The sequence below is a fragment of the Bidens hawaiensis genome, unplaced genomic scaffold, assembly GCF_021521415.1.
Source record: "Bidens hawaiensis isolate Kalapana, Puna unplaced genomic scaffold, B.hawaiensis_p1.1 tig00048162_1, whole genome shotgun sequence".
NCBI classification, from domain to species: Eukaryota; Viridiplantae; Streptophyta; class Magnoliopsida; order Asterales; family Asteraceae; genus Bidens; species Bidens hawaiensis.
The window spans coordinates 20,368-42,635 of NW_027498617.1; the positions used below are offsets into that span (position 1 = coordinate 20,368).

At 34.5% G+C, this 22,268-nt stretch overlaps 2 protein-coding genes across 2 annotated transcripts; one reads left to right on the forward strand and one right to left on the reverse strand.

Moving 5' to 3' along the window:
* The first annotated feature begins 655 nt into the window (after positions 1 to 655).
* On the forward strand, positions 656 to 2,063 carry LOC143597357 (putative serine/threonine-protein kinase PBL28). Its single transcript, XM_077075876.1, has 4 exons — positions 656 to 1,505; positions 1,635 to 1,648; positions 1,743 to 1,802; positions 1,887 to 2,063. The coding sequence occupies exons 1-4, from the start codon at positions 656 to 658 to the stop codon at positions 2,061 to 2,063; spliced, it is 1,101 nt and encodes a 366-aa protein (XP_076931991.1).
* An 11,975-nt stretch (positions 2,064 to 14,038) lies between these two features.
* On the reverse strand, positions 14,039 to 14,587 carry LOC143597359 (uncharacterized). Its single transcript, XM_077075877.1, has one exon. The coding sequence runs from the start codon at positions 14,585 to 14,587 to the stop codon at positions 14,039 to 14,041; it is 549 nt and encodes a 182-aa protein (XP_076931992.1).
* Between the last annotated feature and the right edge of the window lie 7,681 nt (positions 14,588 to 22,268).

The following is a 22,268-nucleotide window of genomic DNA, read 5'->3' on the forward strand; positions in this document are numbered from 1 at the left end:
TGGGCTAGACCTGCCACTAGTCTTTATTTAATTAATCTGCCACAAAATATGTCTTCTAACTCGGGCCCAATTAAGCCTTCATAAACCCAACAGATATATAGATAACGTTAAGGTTGATTAGTGTTCTAATTAGTTATTTACCAACAGATATATAACGTTAAGGTTGATTAGTGTTCTAATTAGTTATTTACTTTATTGGTGGGTTTATCAGGTTTGATTTGCTAATTGGTTTAATAAAATTTGAGTTATGTAAGATTAGATAATTTTGGTTAGTATAAATGAATGTCTAGGGTATGATTATTATGTGTTGAGTTTGTGAAATATAATCAAAAGTTTCGGTAACCAAAGTTTGGCATATTTGGTTGTGTTCTGTTTATGGGTGTTCTGTTTAGGGATCAAGATATAAGGAACACTTTTAAAAGTTTCTAACAATATATAAAGGATACAATTTAGTAATTTTGATTTTGTTTCTTCTTTTCGTGTATGTAAAGATTACAACACGCCTTTTTAACGTATAACGTTGGAGGTCCAAAACCTGGAGCATATGAAGATTGAACTTAAGGATATACAGTTGGCCACAAATAATTTTGACGAAAAATATTGTATTGGCTCAGGTGGATATGGTAAAGTGTACAAATGTTCCTTGGTAACTAAAATGAAGAGAAAAGATGAAATTCTTGAAATGCCCAGCACTGTAGCTATAAAGCGCATCTTCAGTAGAGATGACGGTCTAGGAAAAGAAGGGTTCGTTGCAGAACTTGATGTGCTCAGTAGATGTGAGCATCCTAACATAGTATCTCTTCTTGGATTTTGTGTTGAAGGTAATGAAATGCTTCTTGTCTATGAGTATGCTTCCAATGGAAGTTTGGATGATTGCTTGGGAAATCCTCATGAGATCATTAATCTTACGTGGGCTCAACGTCTAAAGATGTGTATTGATATTGCACATGGATTGAATTACCTGCATGCAGCCATGGAGGAAAAAAGAAGAATAATACACCGGGATATAAAAGGCGCTAATATTTTGTTGGGTAAGAATTGGGAGGCCAAGATTGCTGACTTTGGTCTCTCTAAATTTCACCCAGCGAATCAACAGGCAAGCACCATCAATACAAATAATATTGCAGGCACAAATGTTTATTTGGATCCAGAGTATGCTAAAACAGGTCGGTTGAAAAAAGCATCCGACATATACTCGTTTGGAGAAGATCTATTTGAGATCTTCACAGGGAAGCTGGCATATGATTCAAGTTTCATTTGGGAAAATGGAAATGGGCTTGCACCCATCGCACAAAGACACTTTGAAAAGGGAACGCTAAAAGAAATTTTGGATTCGAATATAATGCATGAAGCTCATGAACTCAGTTCTACTCTAAAAGTAGGACCTAATCTTGAATCTTTGAATGCATTTTCCCAAATTGCATATCAGTGTTTGGCAAAAACTCAAGCGGATCGTCCAACAATTGAAGTCGTCATCAAGAAACAAGGAGGCATTAAAGTTACAAGTAAGTTAATGTATTAAAAAAATGGCGTGCCAATGATTTCCCTCAAGAGGACATATGCTTTTCTTCGTATTCCCAATCAATGAACCTAAGTTTTGCATGTGTCATACATTATGATTTAAATGGATGTAGGATTTTATGGCAATGTTAGTTCGGAAACCTAACCGGTCATTAATTTAATAGGATAACTTGTGTATAAAAAATAACTTTTTTTGTGAGCTATTCTTCCATAATTAACAGTTGTGGTTTATACTTTATGGAATATGCATTAACTACTATGTGAAGGTGGGTAGTTACCCAGTAAAAGTGTAAATTTGTACTTCTATTCAGTTTCTACTTTTAATATGCATACTTTGGCATTTACTCTAATGGCATTATCCACAGGAAAACCGGAAGGATACGTTCAAAATGTCACTTGAGGACATAAAGTTGGGTGTAGAAAGTTTCAGTGATGACAATTGTATTACAGGAGGAGTATATGGGATGCTTTACAGTGGAGAAGTGCAATACGCTAATGGACTTAAGAAGGTTTTTGTAAAGCGGTTTCACAAATCTGATTAAGAAAATGGTTTTTTGAGAGAGTTTGAAGTTCTTCTCAAGCATAAACAAGAGAATATTATTGGTCTTTTGGGCTATTGTAAGGAATTAGATGAAAATATCATTGTTTATGAGCATGCCTCTAATGGATGCCTCAGTTGGTATTTGGACGATTCTAGTATTTCATGGAGTACACGACTATATTGCAAAAGGGTTGAATTTCCTTCATAGAGGTGATGTAGGACAAGGTGTGCTGATGCATAAAGATCTAAAAAGTTCCAACATTCTATTAACTGATGATTGGAATGCAAAAATTTGTGGTTTTGAGCAATCCTTAACATACTCAACAAATCAGGAGATGGAGTATGTCACTAATGATGTTGGCTCCCCTGGCTATTGTGACCCATTATTTTGGGAAACACATATCTTAACCACCGAATCTGACATTTACTCATTTGGTGTGATTATATTAGAAATCTTGTGTGGGAGATTGGCATATCCAGAGGACTTCAGAGATAGCAGTATGTTTTTAGATGTATTGGTTAAACATCACTTTCAGGTAGAACGAGTTGATGAGATAGTGTATGAGGGCATAAAGGAACAAATTGTGCTAAAACCTTTGGTCACATTTCTAAACATTGCATTTCAATGTATAAGTGAAAAAAGAGAAGAACGACCCACAGCCGATGAGGTGGTAGTACATCTTCAACGAGCCTTGGAATATCAAGTAAGTTTTTGCACACTTACATAATGTTATCCGTTTCTGAGGAGTTATATTACTATACATGTTACGGATAAACACAAAGAATCAAATAATTGGTATCAATAATAACAACAATGAACTATCATTTACTTCAAAATGTATTAAAAAAAGAAAACAAGAAACGAATTTACAAAGAATTGAAACAAGATTGATTAACCCTAAATTTTAGGTACCTTTTGCATCCAAGCTACCTCTTCTTCTAACATAGGAGAATCCTTGTTAGACGATTTAATTTAAAGTGTTGTGCCAGGAGTAGCCAGTAGCCACTGTCTTGCTTACATCCGCTGCATAGCTCGACAGAACTTTATTAACATAGAACCTAACCTTTGAAAGAAGTACATTAAACCTTGAGTTTAGTTGTAGCAATCTCCATCCCTAAATTGTCTTTGCTTCCCAAGTTCTTTCATGTCAAACTCCAACATCAGTAATTCTTTTGTTACTTGGATCACTTGCTTATCTTAATAAGCAACCAGCATAACATCTACATACAACAATAAATAGACATATCTGGCTTTTTTATATTCTTTGAACTAGACCCATTTATCAAACTTGCTTCTTTTAAACCCATTTGGAATCATTTATTCATCAAACCTAAGATACCATTACCTTAAGTTTTTAAATTATTAGTATTCAAAAAATATTAATTTTCAAACATGCTCGTTAGAAAGGAAGAAAGAAATAAACATTCAGATAGCGTTTTACATGAGCTTACAAAAACCTTTCATCTAATACGTACGTTCATTAGAAACAAACATATAGAAAACATTTTATCTAGTAAATTCATTAGAAAAATTATATATTTAGAAAACATTTTGAAACAGTATTATTTTTGCTTATATTTCGAGTTAGCTAAAGGTGAGCAAAACTATTAATACGAAAAGTTGAATCAAATAGTATTTTTGTCATACAGTATTCGGCTTAAAGATTTACTCCAATCATCATGAAATCTAACACATATGTACTTATAGTACATATATATTTAATATTTTAAGAAAAAAATCTCAATTAATTATATGAGTTTTTAGAATCACTTTTTTTTTTATGAACGAAAATCACTTCTTCATAAAAAAATCTTTAACGTCTTTAAAAAAAATATTTTGTTTCAAATATTAATTTTGTTTATATTCAAGTTAGCGAAACGTACATGAGCAAAACCCACTAATATAATAAGTCGAATCAAAGTATTCATGTTTGTCACACGTAAAGTATTTAGACCACATTGTACCTCAATCGTTGTAAAACGTCTACCTGCAACAGCCCTATTTAACTCCAAAAGATAAATAAACAAACAAGTATCAAACGTCTTTTTTAATGGAATATATTCCAAGAAATTTTACCTTTAATGGACAAGAATGACGATCAATTGATGGTTAATTTCAAGAGTCTAAGTGTTTCTACAAATAGAAAAAAAATAGAATAGTGAGAAATATTTATAGTCATATAAAAAACCCCTAAAAATGTAAAAATAAATAAATCATAACTTAAAATTTAATAAAAAAACGAAAAAAGTAAAAAACACAAAAATGTTTCTACCCTCATCCTCGTACTAAAAAAAGGAGACAATGTTGAGGGGAAAAAAATCATTGAGTCGTTGTGTTTATCGTTTTGTTTTTTGTTTATTTTCGTCATTGATTGTGTTTTTTTTCCTGACATTTTGTCGTTTTTCTTGATATTGTGTTGTATTACTTAACATTTGGTTATATTTTGCAATCTATTGTTTTTTTTTTTTGCTATCATTATGTTTTTTGTGTAGTGTTAAATGTCATTTTAAGCACATATGGTTTATTCAATTACTCAAAATTTAGTACCGTATTGAATTTATTACAAATGACTACCTCACTTTTTTAAAACTTGTCATTATATTACTTTTTTACCCCGTCTATTTTGTCCGTTAAGTTATGATTAATTTGGTAATTTCATTTATTTTTGTTTATTTTCGTTTTTGTGTCTTTTCGGCCTTTTTGTGAATGATAACGACGGAGGTAACGTTTTAGTTTTTAAAATTTTTTCGCTTTTTGTTTATATTTTTGAGTTATGATTTTTTATTATTATTTTTTTTTTGAATTTTTATAGAGGTTTTTTGTGTGGTCACAAATATTTTTTTATTTTTGTATTCCTTTGTATTTTAACTTTTTTTAATTTCAATGTTTAATGTAAATGAAATTTATAAATGGAAATGATACGTATCTTTAAATTCAGATGCATTGCAATTAAAAGTTACTTGTAATTCTTTAAATAATATCCAGGAGGGTTCTGAAAATGGGAGGCCAAATTGCCTAGAAACTACAAAGAAGTACTTCAGTTTGCAAAGTTTCCAGAGATTAACTCCACAATGGAGAAAAAGGATATCTACAACATATTATGCAAGGGAATCCTCCTTAAAGATGAAAACCTGGTACCTAGTTCCTTCTAATATGTCATTTTGTGATCCATGGATGTTATTCTACTTTTAAATAGCATGGAATCCACAAAGATCGATTGATCATAAGATTCTTAACTCTGGTTCTCAAGGTGAACCACAATTCACTAGACCAATTAATTTCTAGTGTTAGGATCAAATACAAATAGACTTAGCGTGTTAAAGGTGCACTTATTTAAAGTAATTATGCTAATATTATAGTAACTATTATTGCCAATGATATCGGGGGGAAATGGAAGATTTGGGTTTGAGACCGCGAGTTCTTAAGTTCGAATCAAATCTCAACCAGGTTTTACCGCAATGGGTCTTCAGGAGGCACCAGGTTCTCCCTGAAACAAGTGATTATGTATTTGGGCTACCCAGCGCTGTCTGCGATTGAGGGCGTATAAGATCGCATTTTATCATTGGGTTAGCCTAGCTAGCCGGACTTTCGTTGTTCTTTCAAAATTATTATTATTATTATTATTAATATTATTATTATTATTATTATACTGCATTTATTGTAGTTTAGTTACCATAACTCAAAATGGTAGAGTAATAATAAGTGCTTTAATTGATTTTAGTTCTCAAGACACATGGTGTGATGGTAATGGATCCCCACTATCTTGAGATGGAGGGTTTAAATCAAGCAAAGTGTAGGCACTCGTGATTAATAGGATTAAATTATGGTTGGGAAAATTCTTAAAATAGTCCTATTTTATAAATAGTTTTTTTAGTTTTGTCTCTCAAACTTAATAATTTTAAAAATGACCTCTCTAATTCATTTTTAATCATGTGTTAGGAAATCTAACACGTCTTTGACGACATACTAGCATAACACGTCGTCAAAGACGCGTTAGATTTCCTAACACGTCGTCAAAGACGCGTTAGATTTCCTAACACATGGTCAAAGATGAGTTAGTCCTCCAAACCCGTGCTCAAAGATATGTTAGCATCAAACGCATAATCAAAGATATGTTGGCTTTTTGTTTGTTTTTTTTTTAATATTATATTTTTATAGCTAGTTTTACTTATATTTGATTTTCTTTTATAACTTTTAATATTAAAATTTTATATTATTTCGAATATACCGACGAGAAATGTTTACTTTTACCTACGGACCGACATAAACTCACTCAAACTCGAGCCGTGCCAAATCAATATCGAAATGTTCAATAAAATTTGAGCCCTCTCGGTTTTTATTTAAACTAGTTACAATAAAAATATCAATAAAATATCGATATTGATTTGGCACGGCTCGAGTTTGAGTGAGTTTATGTCGGTCAGTAGGTAAAAGTAAGCATGTCTCGTCGGTATATTCGAAATAATATAAAACTTTTATATATTACAAGTTATAAAAGAAAAACAAATATAAGTAAAACTAGTTAAAAAATATAATATTAAAAAAAAAACAAACAAAAAGCCAACATATCTTTGACTATGAGTTTGGTGCTAATATATATTTGACTATGTGTTTGGAGGCCTAACTCATCTTTAACCATGTGTTAGAAAATTTAACGCGTCTTTGACGACGTGTTATGCTAACATGTCGTTAAAGACGTGTTATATTTCCTAACATATGGTCAAAGATTAGTTAGAGAAGGCAATTTTTAGAATTATTAAGTTTGAGCGACAAAATTAGAATCTATTTTCAAAATATGGCTATTTTGAGAATTTTCCAGAGTATGTTTGCTTGGCGTTAAAAATTAGTAAAAGTTAATTTCATGTGTACTAGATGGCCACCCTTACAATAACTAGTTTTCACTAATATACACTATTTCTCCGTTCCATTAGTTTAAAAGAATCTAATTAATTGCTTTTAGATGTCAATCCATATTGTGAAGAGTCCGCTTTGTTTTGTTGTGAATAACAGTCTTTTTCAATCGGTGGCAATGGAGAAAGAAATGAGATGATTACATCGACATTGTTTTCATTCAGAAATCGTTGGTCACATAGGCGACGATCTATCAAAGAATCAAGGTTCCTCTCTGTTTCTCCTTATTTTTTTGTATTTTTTGGTTTAATATTACCAACCGTAAGAAGCTAATAAAAAATTAGTATTTATATTCTAAAGATAGTTTATATGAACGAGTGTACAGCTGGTAAAAGAAGGATAGTTAATTTGCCATTCAAATATGTGCAGGTTTCATAAAGTAGTAGAGATGTCAGATATTTCGAATCTGAATATCGAAATCAAGATAGGACCACAGTTTTTACCTTCAGATGTAAAATATAGTGTTCACCTTGTCTTCAAATTTTGCTGTCCAAGAAAATCCCATGCTAAACGGATGTATGTTAACCTAAGATACAAAATGAGGAATGAAATCTTTAATGCATATTTTGCCACATGGAGAGAAGACGGCTGGATGATGATTGAATTGTGCCAATTCTCAAATCAAAAGAAAGATACGAATTTTGAGGTTTTACTAGAGGGATTTTCACGCTGCTATTGTGATAGTCGTGCAATCTACATTGAAGGGATTGAGTTTCGAGCCATTGACAATGCGAGTTTGAAATTACCTTTTGATATTCTCATTTTTATATAAAAAGTTCATAACATGGTCTTACCATATTTATGATCAGGTGAAAGAACAAAAAATGGAAAATAAGGAAATCCAACCTTTTGCGATTCAAAAAGGGGTAGCGGCGCAGCTTGTTGCCCGCTTGCCTTCTGTTTCGATGTAATCCAATGAACATGATACGTGAATAACTAGAGCAGTAGACGGCACATAAAATGAAGGTAAAAAAAGATATGATGCTTTGGCACCCGCTAAGTAAAATTAAAAGAAAGTATTATCATACGGAATCCGCAAAGGGGGTTGTGTACGACTTTTGTTATGTGACTCGTTCTTATTCAAAACCATCGTCCCAATCCAGGTTCTTATTAATTTAATGATGTTATCTTCCTCAAACTCTTGCTTACCTTTGTGTATTCTGCGTGAATACACATCCATCCTCATTTAAATGGGTTCAAACCAAAAAGGGGTGAGGGCCAAAACAAGTTCCAACCAAAAAGGGTTCGGGTTTAAGCCAAACAGTCGTTTTCGAGAGAAAAAACAAGCATAAAAAAGGTTTCACATAATATTGTTTTATGTCGGTGGCGGTGACGTCAGACAATATTATTGGTTGATGGTGTTGGCCCATTTGAGTCCATCCTATGTTTACTCATTGTATAGATTGTATATTAAGCTAAATCAACCCATTTAGCTAACAAAAAATTAGACAATCAACTCATTGATTTAATAATGCCTCAAAACCAAACCTATCAGATGGGCATTCAAAACCTTTTAATTAATATGATTTCTGCTTAAGAAAATAATAACATGATATATCAATTATATGCAGAGCTGAATGTATTTATAAGATTCCAAGGGGGTCAATGTTTTGCATCACGTGGTATAAAGATGAATATCAAATGGATTCACCAAATACAGAAAGTGCTTGTTACCTTGTGTTCAAGCTTTCAAAAAACTGTCGGGGGTTGCATTGTCCGGTTATAGTACGAGATCAATTCCACTGGAAAAGTAAAGAGATTGTTTATTTTAGATCCCCTAGTCCATGGAACTTACATGATACTGATCGAGTTCCAAAGAAGAGGAGAGATGGATGGATGGAAGTTATTGTTTCGAAATTCAACTATTATTTTGTGCATAAAATGGGATGTCCTATGGGGAAACTGAAACTCATATGCTACGAAGGAACTATGTCCGGCCTTATCATGCGTGGCCTTGAGTTTCGACCAATGGAAGAATAGATATTGCCATATTGGACAACATCCCGCTATTTCTATTTCTATAATTTATAAGTTTTAATGTAATGTTATTATCATAATATCATGAGTAAATGTTATTCAATGCGATTTCTACTAGTTTTCCTATACTTATAATTTTTTTCGGCTTCACTACTAACCATAGATCAATAATAAAGTTTGTTACTTTATTATTCTAGAGGACCCGATCTAGTGTTCTATCAAGTTTTAAGCAAAACTAAGCTCGTTTGAACCTCATTTTTAACGAAATCCTAAGTCTAGTGAATGCGAGATCTAGTTCTAACATCTTACCAAGGCCAAAATCCAAACTTTATGGAATCTTGTGGCCTGATTTATCATTCTAATGTTTAAAAAACCTGATTTATCATTCTAAGGTTTAAACAACCTTTAACTTGTTTCTTTACCTTTTCGCGTTCTAGATCTAGATCCGGTTTAAGGATTGCATATCTAATATTTTTGATGAATCTTCTTGAATGAAAGATTGGCGAATAACTCTTGAACATTAATCATTGACAGTTATTTTTTTTTTACCAAAATATTGTAGTTTAGAAAAATAATTACCAGGTTAGTATAATTAGAAATATATTATCAAAAGGCTTATTGACTTTTAATAATCCCAAGTTTGACCTATTGGTCGGTGCTAAGCCCAACTTAAATAATTTTTGACAGCCCCAGCTTTCAACCTATTTTCATCCAATGATCCCACACAAACTGGAAGCTAACCACGTTAGTTTTTTTGATGATGTGGCATGCTTGTATAGCAAAAAAAAAGTTATGTGGTTGCTTGCGTGGATGATCACATGAAAAAAGAATATTTTTTATTTTTAATAATAATAATAATAATCACCAAACCCTACCAACCTTTTCTTCAGCGTCACTCAACCCATTCTGTCACTGTCTCTGGCCACCTCTGTTTCCGGCTCAGTGACCCCAAATCAAGATATGGAACCAAGAAGTTTTATGAGATTAAAAGAGATGGATTCAATAGTATATGAAATCAAGAAACACCCAAATTCAATTTTAATATTTTCAATGTCGTCGGTCATTTCCATCACCAGGTATAGTGTAAGACCCCGAAACCCGGGAATCCTATATTTGGTCATCATATCCAAAAATTCATAAAAATTTAAAACCAAACAATTCTTTTTATTTAAAGCAAGTTCAGAGTAAATAACAGCGGAAAAAGTGTAAATATTTAAAAATCCCAAATACGGGTACAAGTGTCCAAAAATCAAATATAAATAAAATATCTGTTTTATTTGAAATCCTCAACCAGAAATGCCTTCAATCTTCCGAGTAGTCTTCAGCACGTCCAAGCGGTAGCATCCACTTCTTAACCTGAAAGTCAATCTAACATACACACAAAGTCAGCTTGAGCTGAGTGAGTTCAAGTTTTCATAAACAATAATTCATACTTGTTTTCAAAGTTATAGTTATAAACAATAGAGAGGATAAAATAAATAATATAATTCACCAAGTAATACATTCATCGTCAAACACACGTACACGGGCCTCTCCACCACGAGTCAAGACTCGAGTAATATATTTGACCTGGACGCGGTAAGACCTAAGCATGTGACACGAGCCTCTCCACCACGGGTCAAACCCGAGTAATATATTTGACTCGGTCACAGCTTACACATCCAAGCACGAGATACGGGTCTCTCCACCACGGGTACAACCCGAGTAATATATTTGACCCGGTCTCGGCTCACACATCCAAGCACGTGATACGGGCCTCTTCACCACAGGTACAACCCGAGTAATATATTTGACCCGATCGCGGCTCAACATCCAACGGGCCTCTTCACCACGGGATTTTAAAACCCGAGTAACATATTTGACCCGCCAAAATGATGATCACGTCACACGGGCCTCTCCACCACGAGTACAACCCGAGTAATATATTTGACCCGGCCGTAAATCACCATGCATACACACATCAATAAGCCTACTCACATCATTCTTAGTCACGAGAAACTAAATATCATCACACAACCGTAGGCTATAAGGTAACACATACCCATACATACATACATACATACATACATACATACATACATACATACATATATATATCTATATATATAAATATCATCCCATATGGGAACTAAGTAAATAGGTCTATTCATATTCAATTACTACCAAGTCTACTAACATTCTCGAGTCTAGACCATTAATAATGTATGTAACCTTAAAGGATACAAGACCATAAACGAGTCTAAAATATCCTAAAGCATATAAAATAATTCAAATATAACTTTCAAAATGCACAATCACGAATGAGACCATGTAGTACCATTCAAATAGTTGTAACGGGTAAAATCGTATAAAATTGGATTTCGGTATGTATGCTAGCCCAAAACTTAAAAGAGTTAAAAATGGGGCATCATGAACTCACCTGAAATCAATCGAACACCTGCAACGAGCTAGGAAATCCCTAAGTGCACAATCACAAGCAAGGGCCTGTAAATTATACACAACGCGTTACTAAACTAGACCGCAAGAACACACTTGCCTAATGGGCCGCTCAAGCCCAACACTTTGGCCCAAGGCCCAACACTTGGTCCAAGGCCCAACAACTTGGCCCAAGGCCCAATACTTTACCTCAGCCCCTAAAACCCTTCAACTAACCAAATCCACCCTACGATTATGGCCGGGGCTGACCATGATGCACAACTCACCCGCCGGTAATCAAATCGAGTCGAATACGCGCGTAATAAATCTTAAAACCAATTGTCAAACGAATCAGCCCCAAATGGACTAAATTCCCATCTTAACCCTTTCTTACATCATAATTATGTCACCGAGTTGATAGGGTTGACGGTTCCTTTTTACAACTTTCAATTTAACATTTAAACGAAAATTCGCGCACCGCCGACTCGATTGACCAATCACCAACTAAAACAGCCTCGAGTATCAAAAATATAATTTTCCCACAACCCTTAGACTCCCCTAGGGCCATGAAAACTGATTCGGTTGGTCATCCAACCGATTAACGCATCAAACTCAACAATTTACAATTCTACACCCGATAAACCCTAGTTTTCAAACTAAAATCGATTGACCGACCTAAACACCTCCATTGGCCATGAAATTTTAGTATGTTGTAAGTGAGATACCTAGGAAGTTGATGGAGCACTAATTTAATTATAACAGCCCCGAAAGATAAGAGAAAGGGCAGCTACCGGTTAAGCCTAAAACGAACATATCGATCAATAACGAATATAACATGCAGATTTTAGCATGCAAAGATGTATTTTATTACATAGGAAAACCATGGAATTAAATTATTAAATTTTTACCAGAGTTGCATAAATATCTTAAGTTTATAAAAATATTTTTATTATATTTTTCTAGTGGACAAAAAAATCATAAAAATTCCTCCAACACGGAAAGGTATGTGCAGCTATTTCAGCGCGCAACAAAATGGTTTTATTTTTATAAAATTCATTACCAAACTAAATTAAACGATTCCAATTGGGTTTGATTCTTAACTCAAAATATTAAGTTCCAGAAGTGGAACCAACTAATTTGAACTTGTTGAAAAAGAGTTATGATGTCCGGAAGACAGACCAGAATCCGACATCCCGCATCAGCTTTGACACTCGATTTTATAAAATCATAAAAACCATTCAACCCTCGTCCAAAAATTACGTATTATACCTTTCTGGAAACTAGACTCAAAGTAGAACATCATGGAATAAAGAATCGATCAAAAACAGTGGATTAACATCGCGTTACAGACCCTACAACTAACATATACGAATCTGTCAGCAAACTGTTATCATCAAAACTCAACCTTAACGACCAATAAGCGCGTTAATATGATCAATTAAGGTGAAAAAGAGTTGTAGACACTTAATACCAACCTTGAATTAGACTTGGGAGGGCTGGAACTCGGCTGGAGCTGCACGGAAAACGAGGTGGGAGGGCTGTAGCTGCTGCTATCAGGATTAGAGAGAGAGAGGAAGGAGTTTAGGGTTTATGATATAATATTTTTACATCTAGGTCCCCCAACTTGAAAAATGTATTATCTTGGACAAAAAGTTAAATAAATAAATTGACGGGTGCTACATACTAATCTAACACTTTAAGTTATAAGAGGCAATGCATTGATTAAAGGGATGGATAAATGGACTTTTAATACGTATTACAAGGCTCTAAATTAGAAAGATGAAACCCCGGCTTTTTGACCGACATTTATAAACGATCGAGCCGATTAACGAAATTTACGGGTGTTACATATAGCCGGAAAACAAACCATCAGCAAGGGGGTTTTAGGTCTGATGGTAGTGGAGAACAAAGGAGGTAGTACTGATGGTAGTTATCTGGTGGTGGGGTTGGACTACTATGGTGATGGTGGGACTATGGTGGCGGTGCAGTGGTGCAGGTGGTGGTCGAGGCCGGCGATGGTGGTGGATGCTGGTCGGGGTGCTATGTGTCATGTGTGTGTATATATGTATGTATATATTGTTTTTGTTTTATTATTATTATTATTATTAAAAATAACAAAACTGTTATAAAATAAGATATACAGTTACAACTAGATTTGGTAGTGATATTCTTATATATATGTATATTCTTATGTACTAAACATTAATGATTGATCTTCATTCAATAATATACAAAGTCTCTCCATATTTCTCTCTGGTTTATAATACGTTATCAGCACGAATTGCTCCAATACGGATTCATCAACATATTCATCATCCGGGTACTGAATATCAATCTCTCAGTGTTTTACATTATTTAGAATGCCCCAAATTAGATTTTTGGTTTGTGTATTTAGAATACCCCAAACTTAGGTTTTTTATTAGTATATTTAGAATGCATAAATTAGTCTGCCCAATTTTAAACCAAACACTGAAATTGAAAACATGATGAACAGAAATCCAACACATAATTTAATATCAAGATATTGCTGCACACCGTGCATGCCATCACGATGAAGATAACCATTAATAAAAAAGCGACGATACAAAAAACCACTAGCCTAGCAAGAAGCTAGACACAACCATCCCCGAAACAAACTATACAACCGAAACATTTATTCTCGCCTAACCTAGTTACACGTCGAACCTATACCAATCCTCCAACAATAATGAAGTTCCACCCGATTTATGTTTCAACCAAAGGTAACCAAGTGTCTTGATTTCACCCACTATGCTTTCCACCATAATCGGCTTGCCATTAAACACCTTGTCATTTCTTGCATTCCAAAAACACCAAATCGACCCTAAACAAATGGCATGAAACATCTTCGCTTTACGCTTTGGAAAATTAGTAAGTTTGTACCAATCCAAAAGATCATGAATGTTGAGAGCAAGGATGCTTGGAATCTTACACCAAGACGAAACCGCCTGCCAAACTAGTTGTGCCACCCCACAAGACACGAAAAAGTGTTCTACTGTCTCATCCATATCGCCACAAGTCGGACAAGAAACCGAACCCACATCAATGTTTCTCGTGGCCAACAATGTCATTGCCGGTATTCTCTCCAACTCAATCCTCCAAGCCAATATTCCTACCTTTCTCGGGACCCAATTATTCCACATGAACTTGTAGTTTGGATTCGTACGGGTTAACTCATGGATCTTCTGTTTCAGCCCGGCCATTGAAAAATCACTTCAATCATTAATGGACCAGCATGACCAGTCCATACCATCCCCAAGCTGCACATTTTGACAAATCTGTAGTAACGAAAACAATTCATTTATCTCCTGTATAGACCCCGGTCTACGCCTCCAATCCCAAACACCTCATAACTCCCCATTCACCATCACAAGTCTCTCTGCCACACAACATGCCTTATGTTGCTCCAATCTAAATAGTAAAGGAAATGTGTTGCATAACATCTCCTCACCAATCCACAAATCAAGCCAGAATAGGAACTTTTTCCCATCTTTAATCTTCATTTTCATCATATAATCCAACTTTATTTCTATTAAGTTTAATTCATCTGCGGGTTTTTTTACCATTTTCCATGGGCCCGGTAATGATAACTTAGTAGGAATAGGTTGCCATGCCCTCAATGTGTGATGAATTGACCAAATTGACCTTCTCCATAACCCCTCACGTTCCCCCTTAAACCTCCACCACCACCTAGCAAGAAGCGCCGAGTTTATGTCTCGAAGTGAACCGAATCCTAGCCCGCCATATTCTTTTGGAGCCATTAGCCGTTCCCATGCGACCCAATTTATTTTCGCTTTGTCATCTGTCCTGCCCCAAAAGAAAACCCTTCTCAATCTCTCGAGTTTATCAATAACTCCATCCGAAGCTCGGAAGAACGAGATATAGTACGTGGGAAGCGAATTCAGAACCGACTTCAAAGCAACTGCCCGACCACCAAACGATAATGATTTCGCCTTCCACGTCGATAATCTTTTTTGGAACAACTCCACCACCGGGTCCCAAGATTTAATTAGATTCATGTTCCCCCCAATTTGGAGACAAAGATACTTAAAAGGAAAACTTCCAACACGACACCGGAACATATCGGCCATTGCTTGTTTTTCAGCCTGATTCACACACGTTCCAAACACCTCGCATTTATCTAAATTAATTTTCAAACCCGACACTAAATAAAAGCATCTGAGAAGCCTGCACAGATTACGCACATTTTCCCCATCCCATTCTCCAACGAAGGCGACATCATCAGCATAAACCAGGTGTGATAACATCGGTCCATTCCAACCACAGTGCATACCCCGAAAAATACCCTCTTCAACCGCCCTTTTCATCACCCCAAACAAAGCCTCCATAACTATAATAAAAAGAAAAGGCGATAACGGATAACCTTGTCTTAAACCCCTGGAGTAAGAAAATTCCCGCGTAGGTGAACCATTTACCAGAACAGATGACCGACCCGCCGACAGGATCGCCGAAACCCAATTTATTTAACTCAAAATCGAATCTAGGAATCCCCAATTTAAGGAATCATACGCCTTCTCTATGTCTTCTTTGAAAATCATTCCCCGTTTTTTTGACTTACGCAACCATGCCACCAACTCGTTTAGCATCAACGGCCCGTCCAAAATACTCCTTTCTGAAAGGAATGTTTGTTTATTTGAAATCAATTTCCCAATTACCGTTTTTAGACGCTTTACCAACACTTTCGATATGACTTTATTAATACACCCAATAAGGCTAATCGGTCGAAAATTTCCAAAACTTGTCGGATCTTTTACTTTTGGTATAAGTGCAATAAAGGATGACAGACACCCATTACTAAATGAACCGATATTAAAGAATTCTGTAAATAGTTTTACAAAATCATCCTCAAAACATCTCCAAAACCTTTTCAAGAATTTAAAATTAAACCCATCAGGTCCTGGTGCTTGGTCTCCATCACATTCCCAAACCGCATACTTTATTTCCAATCTGGTAAACGGCTTTACCATCGCCTCCGCCTCTCGCGTATCTAACACCGCCAGCCCCGAGCAACAAAGAGCAAGTCTCGAGTTAAGAGGTTCCTTAACATACATAAATAAAAAAAAAGAACAATAACCGAAGAATATTCGCCATTAAAAAAATGAAAAAAAATTAATAATAATAAACCTTCGTCGGAAGTGTATAAATAAGCGGCGAACAATAATAATAATAATATCTCCGTCGCCGCCTCTCACGTTTTTATACCGCCAAATCCGGCAGCCCCAGATCCCGGCGACCAGACGGTTTTCCAGTGGTTATAAAAATCAAAATAAAAAATCTGAAATCAAAATCAAAATCAAAATCAATCCAAGCCTGGTAGTTCTGGTGGCGGCGGTTGCAAACGACGTCTATCGAGTTCTAGATTCACTGACCGCCGACTATCGGCGACGGTTACGGACGGAAAATACGGTGACGGTTACGAAACGGTAAAACCGGTGGCGGTTACAAACGGAAAAGGTAGCGACGGTTGTCTGCAGCGGTTGACCCTGAAGTGCGCGACTATCAAAATAATTCACTACCGTCATTGTCCTTTTTATCCGGCGGCTAAACTCAACTGCAAATTGACGATGGATGTAGCGATGACGGACTATGTGCTTTTTTAACGCCATATGACATCATGGAGAGTTCTTGTTCCCGGTGTTCAATCGGCGGAGAGTTGTTCAGTTGTCTGCAGAGGTTGCAACTGTTTTTTTTTTAATAAACCCTAAACAAGTGAACATACTATTATAATATTAAGATAATAGACCCAAATAAATTATATTCAAAGCCAAAGCCCAAGCCCAAGCCCAAGCCCAAACCCAAATTAACACACCATTCATTATTTAATTATGTTATATATAAATTGATATATCATTTTTTATTATAATATGTATAAAAAAAAGAAAAAGAAAAAATATCTTTAAAACAATATCTTTGGGACCATCCGTAACAATTTCGAACAAATTACATATCATTTTGGATCAAACATAAGTTCATCCGTAACAATATCTTTGGAATCAATCTTCTCCCTTGGGCCCTACACCCATCTACCAATTACAAAGTATTCTCTAGCATTTAATTATGTTAAATATAAATTTATATATCATTTTGTATTAAAAAAATTCTAACTTAAGCTTGAAATACACTCACAAATTGTTTCAATAATATGTTTTCAAATATAATTTCTCTTATAAAATAAGATAATTTTTATTTGAAGTAAAATAAATTGAAACTGAATTGCATTGGGTTCAACGGAATATAATATTATAATTATTTTTAATGACAAGGAATTCATAAATGTATGCATAATATGTGTATTTCATAATAATATGCACTTTCATAATTATATATCACAATAATTCTTATAAAATAACAAAGTTAACAATATTTTATAGTTTAGAACCTGAAGTTCTAAATAAAAAGAACCTGAAGTTCTCCTATAATAAGCACATACTCATTGTATCACCTTTTTTTCCTTTGTAGATAAAATGTCAAATTTGTCAAAACTTGAGTTTGTTGCCCTTGATATATCAGGAAATAATTTTCTTCCATGGACTCTAGATGCTAAAATTCATTTAACGGCAAATAATTTGGGAGACACAATTAAAGATGATACTTAGACTACCCTTTAAGAAAAAGCGAAGGCAATGATTTTCCTTCGTCATCATCTTCACGAAGATCTAAAAAGGGAATATCTGACTGTTGAAGACCCTCTTGAATTATGGAAAAGCATTCAAGATCGTTTTGACCACCAGAAGTTGGTCTTGCTCCCTAAAGCCCGCTATCAATGGCTTCATCTAAGACTCCAAGATTTTTAAACCGTTAGTGAGTACAGTTCTGTCTTGTTCCGCATTACATCTGAACTTAAATTATGTGGTGAAAACATAACCGAGGAAAGCATACTTGAGAAAACATTCTCTACGTTCCATGCATCAAATATGCTCATGTCGCAGCAATATCGGGAACGTAAATTTACTAAATATTCTGAACTGATTTCATGTTTCCTGTTCGCGGAGGAAAACAATAAGCTCCTACTACAAAATCATCAATTGCGACCCACCGGTTCAAGCTCATTCCCTGAAGTGAATGCGGCAAACTATAAGAACGGGTGCGGAAGAGGCAGAGGCCGCGGACCCAGTAGAGGTCGTGGGCGTGGACGAAGCAATACATGGCGACGAGAGTCTCATGGTTCTAAAAATAATGGTGGTGAATCGAGTAAGCAAAATATAGGGTGACATCCTAAACAACGGATGTCATAGATGTGGGATGTCAAATCACTGGTCTCACACATGTCGCACCCGAAAACATCTTGTTGAAGCATATCAACGAATGAATGAACAAGGGAAAAAGGTTGAAACAAATATTATTGAGAATGCACCAAATTCATCATCTCCTGCTACTATATCAGACACTCATTTGGATGCATGTGATTTCATTGAAAATGTCCATGATGTTTAAATGTTGGTGTAACCTATTACTTAATTTAGTTTAAACTTTTGTAATGTATTATTTAAACTTATGTGATGTTTTAAAATTCCTACTTTGTAATAAGTTATAATTCGTTTTCTTTATTTTTATTTTTATATCCTGAAGAAATATATATGCTAGCTCCAAAAGAGCTATGATTGGTGATGAATGTATGATAGATAGCGGTAGTACTAACACAATTCTCAAACAATACAATTCTACATAATGTGAACAACATGAAGTTTTCTCAAATGTATACAAATACATATTAATTATTAATTATAATAACTACAATGATTTGTCATTACTGAATAATGATCTCCTAAGTAAGGGGCATGTTATTTTCGCGTGTGGTTGCACTAATTAACTAATATCCAACTGCTGATATCAAATACTTCCCATCATAATTAATCTCCAGAAGAGAATCAAATATGTTTCACATAAAGATATATGGTTAGGTGATTTATATATACCGCCACCATAATGTACCACAATGGAATCTCGAATGAATTAACGGATTCTCAGGGAGAGATAACTATAGAATGAAAAACCTGGTATATATGATATAACATGAAATGCATCACAAATATCAAATTTAGATCCTGGAAGAGGTCAATATGAATCTGAAGTCAAATATGTCATACACTCGTAAAGAGTAACCAATAGTTTACTAGATGCATGCATAAACACAAACAGAGTGACAAAGTCACATATACCTGCTCAAATTCAATTTCCTCGAATTAAAGTAATCAAAATAAGATTACAATACAAAGATCGCGTGGAAGACAAATTGGTTCTAAAGATAAAACCCACGAAAATCGAATGAGCAAAGTAATGCAGTTGGTGTAACCCTAGAAGAGGTTACTTGTAAAACCATATAAAAGGTTATTAATATAATACCATGCTCAGTGAATGTCCCAGAAGAGACTAATATATTTCTAGAAAGGAATAATAAAACCTTGGAAGAGGTAAATGTCCTAGAAGAGACTAATATAATCTATAAAGTTCCAGAAGAAACATCAATATTAAATCGATATGAGATCTGTACAAATTATGTATAAAGGTACAATACGGAACTTACATGTAACATGCGCGAATGGAATACTTGCATATGCTATAGCTACAGATGTAATCGATGAGAAAGATTACGAATCTAAAACTCTGTAAGAGTGTATATACATAGAGATGACTGCCAAAATGGCAAAACGCCCTTAAGGCTAAATAAGAATTGTATGACAAGCAAAACGTTTTCGAACCTGTAGTTCGAACATCCATAGACGCCAAACCAGTAGGTTATATATAGGTGTCTTTATATATAAAAGAAACAAAAAGTATGAGATTTTGCGATGAATGGCACGACTTGTAACACAATGGTTGTTTTCCCAAATCCCAGTAGTTGAAAATGTATTCCCCTGTAGTGGATGCGATAACCATTAGATGTTTTAATCAGCCTCGCAATTTCAAAAGGACTTTAGATAAATTTTATGTATGTTACCACTGTATATTTGTACATGGAAATTGAACATTACATATACATGAATATCCCTGCATGGATAAAATTGCCTGAAGCATTAAAAACAATACCCCGATATATGAATCTAAGATTTTTATATGGTCTCAATAAAACTAGTCGTAAGTTATACAAACGGCTCTATAGGCATCTTAATAAAGGGTATGAGTTTGGTCAAATGAGTCATATGCATTTATCAGAATTTCACTCTTAAAAGTTCATATAATCGCAGTTTACAGTGATGATGTCCCACATCATCGATAGACTCTGTCAAAGAATTTAAGAGGAAATTTTGATATGAAATAACTTGACGCAACTAAATTAACCCTCGACCAGAAGTTTGAGTATATGTATAATTGAATTTTTGTTTGTAAATCAAATTACATCCAGAAGATGCTAGCAAATTCTAATACAAGCAAAACTGATTCACTAAGCACACTCATGATTGGTCAATTACTAGATATACATATGATCCTTACTGTCCCAAGAAGAGGGGGAAAATGTACTTGGTCCAGAAATACCATGGTTAAACATGATCAATGCCCTAATGTATCTTATAAATATCATGATACTAACATTGCTTTCTCAATATATGTGACAGTGAAACATAGTTTTAGGTTAACATGTTGTACTCTTTTTCGTTTCTCTATAAGTTTTTCCTATTTGGTTTCTTAGTAAGGTTTTTAATGGGCAACATAATTGATCTAGTAACATCAGTTTATTTTATAGGTCCTGAAGTACCGATTTAACAACATCCTGAAGCAGGCTGTTTATTATATAAAATACGTGATGCACAATTGTTTTTCCTTAGTTATGGTTTTGTCCCACCAGATTTTTCCTAGCAAGGTTTTTAACGAGGCAACATCATTAAGCGTATTAAATGATAAGTTAATATTCTTAAAGGACTCGAGACATGGATTTGTTCCATAACAAGTGCTATGTTATGTTTATGCAGGATATCCATCAGACTTGCACTGAGCTCGACTATAGTTCAACTACATTTTCACTCATGAAGATCAATGATACAACACTTACAAGAGGCACATGGTTTAGACCAAATCATGAAGAACACAAAGACTATATATGAAGACAATATAACTTGCATAGTTCCAATTGGAGATTACTACATTAAAATCAAGTCAAGCAGCAACGGTAGGAGATTGACTTCTAAAGACTTGGAGATTATGTTCAATTGAGGGGGGAGAAATGCACACGTTGTACTCTTTTTCCTTCACTAAGTTTTGTCCCACTGGGTTTTCTTAATAAGATTTTAACGAGGCAGTTGGCAATATAACTAATCCTGAAGTATTAGTTAATAGCGGTCCAGAAGAACCAAGCCAACATTATCCAGTTGTATAATGTTGATAGTGTGTAATATAAAATCATGTATATCTGAAGGAGAGTGTTATAAAATTAGATATATAGTTACAACTAGATTTGGTAGTTATATTCTTATGTATTGAACATTAATGATTGATCTTCATTCAATAATATACAAAGTCTCTTCATATTTTTCTCTGGTTTATAACAAAAACATTCTTTTTCCATGTAATCATCCACACAAACAGCTACGTCACTCTATTTTGTCATTTAAGCACGCCACATCATCAAAAAAACTAGCGGGTTAGTTTTCATTTTGTTTGGGATCGTTGGAGGAAAATAGGTTGAAAATTGAGGCTACCAAAAATTATGTATTAAGTTGGGCTTAGCGCCAATCAATATGTCAAACTTGGGATTATTAAAAAGATCCAATGAACCTTACCAAAATGAAAAATGTGTACTTTTAATGTGTCCCACATCCCATCGTTTTCTATTCGTATATCTGGGGTTTCTTATTAAAAGATGCCAAAAAGTGAAGTTTCATGAATTAGGCTATCTGACTTCCATGTTCAACAAGAAACTCATCTTAC